At 43.1% G+C, this 12,772-nt stretch overlaps 1 protein-coding gene across 2 annotated transcripts; it reads right to left on the bottom strand.

Annotated features, from left to right (window-relative positions):
• Nucleotides 1-3,365: 3,365 nt before the first annotated feature.
• LOC138311760 (uncharacterized) lies at nucleotides 3,366-10,516 on the bottom strand. 2 transcript variants are annotated; one of them, XR_011206736.1, is made up of 2 exons: nucleotides 4,432-10,516; nucleotides 3,366-3,931 (listed from the first exon to the last, which is right to left on the bottom strand). XR_011206736.1 is itself a non-coding variant. In XM_069252971.1 (2 exons), the coding sequence occupies exon 2, from the start codon at nucleotides 9,103-9,105 to the stop codon at nucleotides 4,735-4,737; it is 4,371 nt and encodes a 1,456-aa protein (XP_069109072.1). In that variant the 5' UTR covers nucleotides 9,106-9,873; nucleotides 10,371-10,516; the 3' UTR covers nucleotides 4,304-4,734. The 2 variants fall into 2 exon arrangements, 1 of the variants encoding a protein (XP_069109072.1); XM_069252971.1 differs by lacking the exon at nucleotides 3,366-3,931 and having other exon boundaries at nucleotides 4,304-9,873; nucleotides 10,371-10,516.
• Nucleotides 10,517-12,772: the final 2,256 nt, after the last annotated feature.

The raw sequence follows: 12,772 nt of genomic DNA, 5'->3' as shown, positions 1-12,772 counted from the left end.
GTAGAATCCTCATGAGCCGACAAAATGTCGCAGGCGCGTTCACAAGACCGAAGGGCATTACGACGAATTGGAAGAGCCCCACTGGGTTGTGAATGCGGTTTTCTGTTTAGATGACTCGGCTACGGGAACTTGCCAGTATCCCTTGCTTAAATCCAATCTTGAAAAGTAATGATTTCCAGCTAGCCTAGCAAATATCTCTTCCGCGTTTGGCATAGGCTCCGCGTCGAATATCGTAACTCGATTAAGCTGACGGTAGTCGATACAAAAGCGGTTTGTGCCATCTTTTTTCTAACTATAACCACGGGAGCAGAATATGGCGAATCAGATGGTTCTATGACCCCCATCTGTAACATCTTCTCAACTTCTTTTTGGATTGTCTCTTTCATGTGATAGGGCAAAGGATGATTCTTTCGCTTTGACTGGTTCAGTAACCGTGGTTCTGATTTCATGTTGAACAAGATGAGTTGTTCCTGGAACATCTGACAGTACATCATCATATCTATTTAGCAAGCATTTCACCTCATTCCGTTGATCTGATGTAAGATCATCCGAAACCATAACATCCTCAACAGCTTCGGTTCTGACCGGGTTTGGCAGTTGGATGAGATTTTGTGGTGTCGTTTCATCGTTAGCATCTTCAAGATCGTCTTCAACGATACCAGCACATGCTATCGCAAGAATACCCGCGTTGTCAGATAATGAAGTCCTCTCAGTGTATTGTCGTAGAAGGTTAGCATGAAGAACCTTCAATTTCCCATTAATACAGACGCTGTAGTCCATGGGACCTTTCCGCGCAATGATCTCATATGGGCCTTTCCATTGCATGAGTAGCTTGTTCCGTTTTGTTGGTAATAGAATAAGAACTTTCTCTCCAGGCTTCATTTTCCGTTCTTTTGCTTTCTTGTTGTACCAATGAGCTTGCTGTATCTTAGCCAACTTGAGGTGCTCCTGAGCAAGTTTGCATGTTTCCTCAAGACGTTCTCTAAGATCGACGACATATTGGTAGGTTGTTTTCACCTCAGGATCCGGAACGTCTTTGGCACATAACTCTTTTAGAATTCTCATGGGACCTCTGATTACTCTTCCATAGAGAAGCTCAAATGGTGAAAATCCTAAGCTTTCCTGTGGAACTTCTCGATAGGAAAACAGCAGTGCATTTAAATATCTGTCCCAGTCTTTCGGACGTTCGCTGCACATTCTTCTGAGCATCTGTTTGAGTGTTCCATTATACCTTTCTACAAGGCCGTTACACATCGGGTGGTAAGGAGTTGTTGTGAGCTGGCGAATAGATAACAACCTGCTGACTTCCCGCATAACCTCCGACGTAAATTGTGATCCCTGGTCAGTCAAGACCTCTCTTGGTACTCCCACTCTGCTGTAAATATCTACAAGAGCTTCGGCTACCCTTTCAGCTTCAATACCTCGTAACGCAACAGCTTCAGGATACCGTGTGGCGTAATCCACTAAGGTGAGGATGTACCGATTACCACGGTCAGTGGCTGGCTGCAGTGGTCCAACTAAATCGATTGCAACACGCTGGAAGGGTACATCAATAAGTGGCATCCTGCCGAGGGGAACTTTGGTTACTCGTCCCTTAGGGAATGTTCTTTGACAAACGTCGCAAGAACGACAATAACGAGATACATCGGCGATAACTCCTGGCCAGTAAAACTCAAGCAAAATGCGATCTGCGGTACGCTTCGCTCCGAGATGACCTGCCATTACAGAGTCGTGAGCCAATCGAAGAACAAAATTTCTGTACTGCGCTGGAACAACTAATTGTTTAATCCTCCGCTCTTGCATCTTTGATGATCCCTTGTATTCCCTATATATCAGACCCTGACGCAGAGCAAATGAAGACGAACTGCCGTCTTGTCTCTCTTTAACTTCTCCACTTTGAACAAACTTCCGGATATTTGCCAAACTTTCATCAGTCTGTTGAGCATCCTGAAACTTATGTGGGTCAATATCACCTAGATCCTTCGGTACTTTTAGTGGTCTATAAGTGGTCTGCTGACGCGCTTGTGCTCTCGTTTGAACCGCATTTACCTCAGGACTACGAGTCCACTTACTATCAGGTTCCTCTGCTGGCCTAACGTTATCCATATTTCCTAACATAAGATCATAAATCGGCGTCTCCATAACCCAAGCTTCCACTTGACCGGTATAGTAAGGGGTGTCGACCCTAATGCTAGCCGTAGGTAGATGTAGAACTGTACCATCGGCGAGTTTACAAGTTTCCATCTTCCCTGTCATTTCCTCTGGTGATACTAAGCTCTTACGTACAACCGCCTTTCCACAACCGGAATCCCGTAACACAGAGACACGCTGGTTACCGACATAACCCATTACCACAGGCATCTTAACCGCCGATGTACCGCATGAAACAGGCATGTTCAAGTCTTCAGACTCGTCTTCGCTCGAACTGATGAAGGAACATGACTTCTGACTAGTGGATTTCCCTTTACTCTTCGGCTCTGACGTCTCAGAGTCTACTGTCCCAACCTTATGGGAATCTCTCTTCGGACACCTATTAGCCAAATGATCTGTCTTCTTGCAAATATAGCAATGCCTGCCGTTAATTCCTGCAGCTTTTACATCTTTCTTCTCAGACGATTTCCCATCCGTTGTTTGTGTGCGACTCCCACCATTACCTTGCTTGGAACCAGTGAACTTAGGTTTAACCAGATTCGATGGATTTCCGCGAGCCTCGGCGTACTGATCGGCCAGCTTCGTCATTTTCTGAAAATGTCCTTGGAGCGCGTTCCTTAAGGAATAGTGCCAAATCATGACCACAGGTTTGAAGAACCTGATCTCTGACAACGAAGTCCTTAAATTCATCAAAAGTCAGACCCGTACCTGACATCTCCAACCATCGCATGAGATAACTCTCCATCCGAACACCGAACTGTGAAAATGTTTCTCCCGTCTCTGGTCGTCCCGTCCGAAACCGTTTACGAAATCCTTCTTCCGTCATTTCAAATCGCTTAAGGAGAGCAGCCTTAAGGGCATCATAGTCTAGTGACTGGTCAACAGGAAGCCGCGAAAAAACGTCGAGCGCGCGACCCTTCAAAAGTACGCTCAGGTTAGTCGCCCAATGCACCTTGTCCCATCTCTGTGTTGTGGCATATCTCTCAAACCGCCTAAGATACGAATCCATATTATCTTTGTCTTCATCAAATGGAGTGAGCTTAGGACCTCTAGCTCCCCCACCAGGTACATCTTTATCAACCATCGAAGACTTGACCCCAAGTTTCGCTTCCTCTTGTAGGAGTTCGATTTTCCGATTATGCTCTCTGATACTTCTTTCTTCCCTTTGGGTATTCAAGCAAATCCGCAAGTTTCTTCATTTGTCTGTTTTGTAACTATGGACGAGCTCGGCAATGCAAGTGTGGTAAGGGATGATACCAAGACTGTTATACAATATATACAAGGTTTATTTTACAAAATATACATGATTGTTTTTGGGTTTTTCCTTAAGTAAAACTAGATACACTTATTGCACAAATTACACATATGAACCAATATTATACAAAACTACCTATAAAAGCTTATTACATACAATACTTATAATAAACCCCTAGAGTCTCTCAGATAGGATCACCGGAGTTGTCGTGGTCTGTAATCCACGGTCTGGCTACCAGCTGCTACCTTGTGGTTAAGTTGATGCTACCTGGATGCAGCAACACATATACATATCAAAGTCAACAAAGTCGAAGTTCATGACGCGTTGCATCAGCATAAAATAATGCATAAGTGTTCACATAGAACGAAGGCCAAGACTCGGCTCACACAGAACCTGCAGACGTCGCCCACACAGGACCGCCAATCAAAGCCTCGATGCAACCCTTTATGGAAACTGTATAACGATATACACTTGGCTGAAGTGGTAGTAGTGCCACAATATATCCACCATCGTCAGGGGTTTAAGCTAAAATATACGTATGTCAGATTTACTATTTACACCACTATATTCGATGATAAAATTAATAAAATATACTATTTAGCAATATATGTATACCTAACACGATGTTACAAAATGACGGTGCATTCCGCCTTAATGGTTGGCGCATTCCAACAGGTGCGGTTCACTCAACCGTGACGACTACACGATTATATAACGTGGCATTGTAAACGTTCAATAGTAGTAAACAATTGACTAACTTACGTTATAAATATTGCTATCATAAAATAGTTTGCTATATTACATCAATTGAATAGTTTAAAAATGTTTCCACGAACTAATATACTATATAGAAATGACACTAGCATGTACATGTGCGCGTATGGTAAACAACACGCCACATTACAATACACTACACAGGTGAGTTAATTAGGAGATACCTGGCTAAACTAATCACTTGTTAGACTCACAGATAGCAATACACAGGTATGTACATGATATAATATTGACAAATGGGTAAAACTCACCACAATCTGTAGTTTGTGCTCTTGTACATATATCTGCACGTGGAGTATTATCGTTCACGCATGGCTATCTACCTGTCGCTACACAGTTATAGCTAATAACAGACCCGAGCGCGGATAACTAAATTCCGTATTTACAATGCGCGAAACAATACAAACTGTAAAATGATTAAAAAAATATATATGTGACCGTAACATATGCCCCCGCTAAAAGAATAAACGTTGGGGTGCATACAGCAACTTTTATTTTACAAGAAGGTCACGATATTTTACTGGAAAATCTCTAGAAAAATCTAGGGAAATAGTCTACACCCTACTCAAAAAATCTGCGCCTACATTTTCGCTACCCCTAATGGCCTGGATACGGAATCTGTGAGGTTGCAGTTGTAGGGCCCATCGCATAAGTCGAGCATTGGTTCCTTTCGACTTATGCAAGTAGAGTAAGGGTTGGTGATCTGTCTCCAATACGAATTGTCTTCCATAGAGGTATCTCTCAAACTTGGCAATTCCCCACACGACTGCTAGACACTCTTTCTCTATAACAGAGTATGACGTTTCTCCTCCTTTGAGCTTCCGGCTCGCATAGGCTACTGGGTGTGGAATGTTATCCTCTTCCTGAAGAAGGATCGCTCCGATCCCGTAATCGGACGCATCTGTTCGCAGTATGAAGGGAGCGTCTAAATCAGGAAGTTTCAGAATCGGATCTGAAGACAGTAGTTTCTTTAGCGTATTGAAGGCTATGTCCTGCGCATCTTTCCAGATTACTCTGTTCGGCTGTCCTTTGCGTGTCAGATCAGTCAGCGGTGCCGCAATGGTTGCAAAATCAGGGACAAATTTCCTGTAGTACCCCGCTAATCCAATGAATGATCGGACTTGTTTCTTTGTCTCGGGGACAGTCGATTCCATGATAGCCTTGACTTTTGCAGGATGTGGCTGCAAACGCTGTTCACCAACCATGTGGCCCAAACATTCCAAGCTACGATATCCTATGGCGCATTTTGTTGGTCTAGCGGTGATTCCTGCCTTCCTTAGTTTTCCGAACAGTTCCTTCAGGACCTCAAGATGTTGTTCCCAGGTTTTCGTGTAAATCAGTATGTCGTCGATGAAACTCTCGATATTGCGCATCCCCTTGAGTAGAATCCTCATGAGCCGACAAAATGTCGCAGGCGCGTTCACAAGACCGAAGGGCATTACGACGAATTGGAAGAGCCCCACTGGGGTTGTGAATGCGGTTTTCTGTTTAGATGACTCGGCTACGGGAACTTGCCAGTATCCCTTGCTTAAATCCAATCTTGAAAAGTAATGATTTCCAGCTAGCCTAGCAAATATCTCTTCCGCGTTTGGCATAGGCTCCGCGTCGAATATCGTAACTCGATTAAGCTGACGGTAGTCGATACAAAAGCGGTTTGTGCCATCTTTTTTCCTAACTATAACCACGGGAGCAGAATATGGCGAATCAGATGGTTCTATGACCCCCATCTGTAACATCTTCTCAACTTCTTTTTGGATTGTCTCTTTCATGTGATAGGGCAAAGGATGATTCTTCGCTTTGACTGGTTCAGTAACCGTGGTTCTGATTTCATGTTGAACAAGATGAGTTGTTCCTGGAACATCTGACAGTACATCATCATATCTATTTAGCAAGCATTTCACCTCATTCCGTTGATCTGATGTAAGATCATCCGAAACCATAACATCCTCAACAGCTTCGGTTCTGACCGGGTTTGGCAGTTGGATGAGATCTTGTGGTGTCGTTTCATCGTTAGCATCTTCAAGATCGTCTTCAACGATACCAGCACATGCTATCGCAAGAATACCCGCGTTGTCAGATGATGAAGTCCTCTCAGTGTATTGTCGTAGAAGGTTAGCATGAAGAACCTTCAATTTCCCATTAATACAGACGCTGTAGTCCATGGGACCTTTCCGCGCAATGATCTCATATGGGCCTTTCCATTGCATGAGTAGCTTGTTCCGTTTTGTTGGTAATAGAATAAGAACTTTCTCTCCAGGCTTCATTTTCCGTTCTTTTGCTTTCTTGTTGTACCAATGAGCTTGCTGTATCTTAGCCAACTTGAGGTGCTCCTGAGCAAGTTTGCATGTTTCCTCAAGACGTTCTCTAAGATCGACGACATATTGGTAGGTTGTTTTCACCTCAGGATCCGGAACGTCTTTGGCACATAACTCTTTTAGAATTCTCATGGGACCTCTGATTACTCTTCCATAGAGAAGCTCAAATGGTGAAAATCCTAAGCTTTCCTGTGGAACTTCTCGATAGGAAAACAGCAGTGCATTTAAATATCTGTCCCAGTCTTTCGGACGTTCGCTGCACATTCTTCTGAGCATCTGTTTGAGTGTTCCATTATACCTTTCTACAAGGCCGTTACACATCGGGTGGTAAGGAGTTGTTGTGAGCTGGCGAATAGATAACAACCTGCTGACTTCCCGCATAACCTCCGACGTAAATTGTGATCCCTGGTCAGTCAAGACCTCTCTTGGTACTCCCACTCTGCTGTAAATATCTACAAGAGCTTCGGCTACCCTTTCAGCTTCAATACCTCGTAACGCAACAGCTTCAGGATACCGTGTGGCGTAATCCACTAAGGTGAGGATGTACCGATTACCACGGTCAGTGGCTGGCTGCAGTGGTCCAACTAAATCGATTGCAACACGCTGGAAGGGTACATCAATAAGTGGCATCCTGCCGAGGGGAACTTTGGTTACTCGTCCCTTAGGGAATGTTCTTTGACAAACGTCGCAAGAACGACAATAACGAGATACATCGGCGATAACTCCTGGCCAGTAAAACTCAAGCAAAATGCGATCTGCGGTACGCTTCGCTCCGAGATGACCTGCCATTACAGAGTCGTGAGCCAATCGAAGAACAAAATTTCTGTACTGCGCTGGAACAACTAATTGTTTAATCCTCCGCTCTTGCATCTTTGATGATCCCTTGTATTCCCTATATATCAGACCCTGACGCAGAGCAAATGAAGACGAACTGCCGTCTTGTCTCTCTTTAACTTCTCCACTTTGAACAAACTTCCGGATATTTGCCAAACTTTCATCAGTCTGTTGAGCATCCTGAAACTTATGTGGGTCAATATCACCTAGATCCTTCGGTACTTTTAGTGGTCTATAAGTGGTCTGCTGACGCGCTTGTGCTCTCGTTTGAACCGCATTTACCTCAGGACTACGAGTCCACTTACTATCAGGTTCCTCTGCTGGCCTAACGTTATCCATATTTCCTAACATAAGATCATAAATCGGCGTCTCCATAACCCAAGCTTCCACTTGACCGGTATAGTAAGGGGTGTCGACCCTAATGCTAGCCGTAGGTAGATGTAGAACTGTGCCATCGGCGAGTTTACAAGTTTCCATCTTCCCTGTCATTTCCTCTGGTGATACTAAGCTCTTACGTACAACCGCCTTTCCACAACCGGAATCCCGTAACACAGAGACACGCTGGTTACCGACATAACCCATTACCACAGGCATCTTAACCGCCGATGTACCGCATGAAACAGGCATGTTCAAGTCTTCAGACTCGTCTTCGCTCGAACTGATGAAGGAACATGACTTCTGACTAGTGGATTTCCCTTTACTCTTCGGCTCTGACGTCTCAGAGTCTACTGTCCCAACCTTATGGGAATCTCTCTTCGGACACCTATTAGCCAAATGATCTGTCTTCTTGCAAATATAGCAATGCCTGCCGTTAATTCCTGCAGCTTTTACATCTTTCTTCTCAGACGATTTCCCATCCGTTGTTTGTGTGCGACTCCCACCATTACCTTGCTTGGAACCAGTGAACTTAGGTTTAACCAGATTCGATGGATTTCCGCGAGCCTCGGCGTACTGATCGGCCAGCTTCGTCATTTCTGCCAATGTCCTTGGAGCGCGTTCCTTAAGGAATAGTGCCAAATCATGACCACAGGTTTGAAGAACCTGATCTCTGACAACGAAGTCCTTAAATTCATCAAAAGTCAGACCCGTACCTGACATCTCCAACCATCGCATGAGATAACTCTCCATCCGAACACCGAACTGTGAAAATGTTTCTCCCGTCTCTGGTCGTCCCGTCCGAAACCGTTTACGAAATCCTTCTTCCGTCATTTCAAATCGCTTAAGGAGAGCAGCCTTAAGGGCATCATAGTCTAGTGACTGGTCAACAGGAAGCCGCGAAAAAACGTCGAGCGCGCGACCCTTCAAAAGTACGCTCAGGTTAGTCGCCCAATGCACCTTGTCCCATCTCTGTGTTGTGGCATATCTCTCAAACCGCCTAAGATACGAATCCATATTATCTTTGTCTTCATCAAATGGAGTGAGCTTAGGACCTCTAGCTCCCCCACCAGGTACATCTTTATCAACCATCGAAGACTTGACCCCAAGTTTCGCTTCCTCTTGTAGGAGTTCGATTTTCCGATTATGCTCTCTGATACTTCTTTCTTCCCTTTGGGTTTCCAGATCCATCTCCAGCTTAATCTTTTCCTGTTCATGTTTCTCCTCTTGCTTCATGCGTTCCAACTGAAACTGTCTCTCAGCCTCTTTATTCTTTGCCTCTCTTTCCCTCTGTCGCTCATCTCTCTCTCTTGCCTGCTCATCTTTGACAAATGCCAGTAACTCTGCACCTTCCAGACCCATATCCTTCCCTATATCTATTAGATCTTTTACAGAAGACATGGTTACAGGATAATAAAAATATGGAAGAATCTGACGTAAGATTGGAATATAGCTCTGATATCAAATATTGGGGAGAAAAAAACAAAATGACTGTTATGCAAAACAGTCTAAAGTGACAACAATATGACAATGATTACTTTATCATCATTCCTGACCAAGCCTGCATAGCCTTTCATCCCACCGCTGCCACCAAAAATTGTAACTATGGACGAGCTCGGCAATGCAAGTGTGGTAAGGGATGATACCAAGACTGTTATACAATATATACAAGGTTTATTTTACAAAATATACATGATTGTTTTTGGGTTTTTCCTTAAGTAAAACTAGATACACTTATTGCACAAATTACACATATGAACCAATATTATACAAAACTACCTATAAAAGCTTATTACATACAATACTTATAATAAACCCCTAGAGTCTCTCAGATAGGATCACCGGAGTTGTCGTGGTCTGTAATCCACGGTCTGGCTACCAGCTGCTACCTTGTGGTTAAGTTGATGCTACCTGGATGCAGCAACACATATACATATCAAAGTCAACAAAGTCGAAGTTCATGACGCGTTGCATCAGCATAAAATAATGCATAAGTGTTCACATAGAACGAAGGCCAAGACTCGGCTCACACAGAACCTGCAGACGTCGCCCACACAGGACCGCCAATCAAAGCCTCGATGCAACCCTTTATGGAAACTGTATAACGATATACACTTGGCTGAAGTGGTAGTAGTGCCACAATATATCCACCATCGTCAGGGGTTTAAGCTAAAATATACGTATGTCAGATTTACTATTTACACCACTATATTCGATGATAAAATTAATAAAATATACTATTTAGCAATATATGTATACCTAACACGATGTTACAAAATGACGGTGCATTCCGCCTTAATGGTTGGCGCATTCCAACAGGTGCGGTTCACTCAACCGTGACGACTACACGATTATATAACGTGGCATTGTAAACGTTCAATAGTAGTAAACAATTGACTAACTTACGTTATAAATATTGCTATCATAAAATAGTTTGCTATATTACATCAATTGAATAGTTTAAATGTTTCCACGAACTAATATACTATATAGAAATGACACTAGCATGTACATGTGCGCGTATGTAAACAACACGCCACATTACAATACACTACACAGGTGAGTTAATTAGGAGATACCTGGCTAAACTAATCACTTGTTAGACTCACAGATAGCAATACACAGGTATGTACATGATATAATATTGACAAATGGGTAAAACTCACCACAATCTGTAGTTTGTGCTCTTGTACATATATCTGCACGTGGAGTATTATCGTTCACGCATGGCTATCTACCTGTCGCTACACAGTTATAGCTAATAACAGACCCGAGCGCGGATAACTAAATTCCGTATTTACAATGCGCGAAACAATACAAACTGTAAAATGATTAAAAATATATATATGTGACCGTAACACATGTCTCCCTGTAGAATAAACGTAGTGACACCATGTCTACCTGTAGTGTAAACCTAGTGACACCATATCTACATGTAGTGTAAACGTAGTGACACCATGTCTACCTGTAGTGTAAACGTAGTGACACCATGTCTACATGTAGTGTAAACGTCGTGACACCATGTCTACCTGTAGTGTAAACGTAGTGACACCATGTCTACCTGTAGTGTAAACCTAGTGACACCATGTCTATCTGTAGTGTAAACCTAGGGACACCATGTCTATCTGTAGTGTAAACCTAGTGACACCATATCTACATGTAGTGTAAACGTAGTGACACCATGTCTACCTGTAGTGTAAACGTAGTGACACCATGTCTACATGTAGTGTAAACGTCGTGACACCATGTCTACCTGTAGTGTAAACGTAGTGACACAATGTCTACCTGTAGTGTAAACCTAGTGTACACAATGTCTACCTGTAGTGTAAACGTCGTGACACCATGTCTACCTGTAGTGTAAACGTAGTGAAATCATGTCTACCTGTAGTGTAAAACCTAGTGACACCATGTCTACATGTAGTGTAAACGTCGTGACACCATGTCTACCTGTAGTGTAAACGTAGTGACACCATGTCTACCTGTAGTGTAAACGTAGTGACACCATGTCTACCTGTAGTGTAAATGTAGTGACACCATGTCTACCTGTAGTTTAAAGGTAGTGACACCATATCTATCTGTAGTGTAAACGTAGTGACACCATGTATATCTGTAGTGTAAACCAAGTGTACACCATGTCTATCTGTAGTGTAAACGTAGTGACACCATATCTATCTGTAGTGTAAACCTAGTGTAATCAATGTCTACCTGTAGTGTAAACCTAGTGTACACAATGTCTACCTGTAGTGTAAACCTAGTGACACCATGTCTACCTGTAGTGTAAACGTAGTGTACACAATCTCTACCTGTAGTGTAAACCTAGTGTACACAATGTCTACCTGTAGTGTAAACCTAGTGACACCATATCTACATGTAGTGTAAAACTAGTGACACCATATCTACATGTAGTGTTAACGTAGTGACACCATGTCTACCTGTAGTGTAAACGTAGTGACACCATATCTACATGTAGTGTAAACGTCGTGACACCATGTCTACCTGTAGTGTAAACCTAGTGACACCATGTCTACCTGTAGAGTAAACGTAGTGACACCATGTCTACCTGTAGTGTAAACCTAGTGACACCATATCTACATGTAGTGTAAACGTAGTGACACCATGTCTACCTGTAGTGTAAACGTAGCGACACCATGTCTACATGTAGTGTAAACGTCGTGACACCATGTCTACCTGTAGTGTAAACGTAGTGACACCATATCTACATGTAGTGTAAACGTCGTGACACCATGTCTACCTGTAGTGTAAACCTAGTGACACCATGTCTACCTGTAGAGTAAACGTAGTGACACCATGTCTACCTGTAGTGTAAACCTAGTGACACCATATCTACATGTAGTGTAAACGTAGTGACACCATGTCTACCTGTAGTGTAAACGTAGCGACACCATGTCTACATGTAGTGTAAACGTCGTGACACCATGTCTACCTGTAGTGTAAACGTAGTGACACCATGTCTACCTGTAGTGTAAACCTAGTGACACCATGTCTATCTGTAGTGTAAACCTAGTGACACCATGTCTATCTGTAGTGTAAACCTTGTGACACCATATCTACATGTAGTGTAAAAGTAGTGACACCATGTCTACCTGTAGTGTAAACGTAGTGACACCATGTCTACATGTAGTGTAAACGTCGTGACACCATATCTACATGTAGTAGTAAACGTAGTGACACCATGTCTACCTGTAGTGTAAACGTAGCGACACCATGTCTACATGTAGTGTAAACGTCGTGACACCATGTCTACCTGTAGTGTAAACGTAGTGACACCATATCTACATGTAGTGTAAACGTCGTGACACCATGTCTACCTGTAGTGTAAACCTAGTGACACCATGTCTACCTGTAGAGTAAACGTAGTGACACCATGTCTACCTGTAGTGTAAACCTAGTGACACCATATCTACATGTAGTGTAAACGTAGTGACACCATGTCTACCTGTAGTGTAAACGTAGCGACACCATGTCTACATGTAGTGTAAACGTCGTGACACCATGTCTACCTGTAGTGTAAACGTAGTGACACCATGTCTACCTGTAGTGTAAACCT

Source organism: Argopecten irradians, unplaced genomic scaffold (genome assembly GCF_041381155.1).
Source record: "Argopecten irradians isolate NY unplaced genomic scaffold, Ai_NY scaffold_0103, whole genome shotgun sequence".
Taxonomy (NCBI): domain Eukaryota; kingdom Metazoa; phylum Mollusca; class Bivalvia; order Pectinida; family Pectinidae; genus Argopecten; species Argopecten irradians.
The sequence above is the reverse complement of the archived record's forward strand: the minus strand, read 5'-3'. Positions and strand labels throughout refer to the sequence as shown.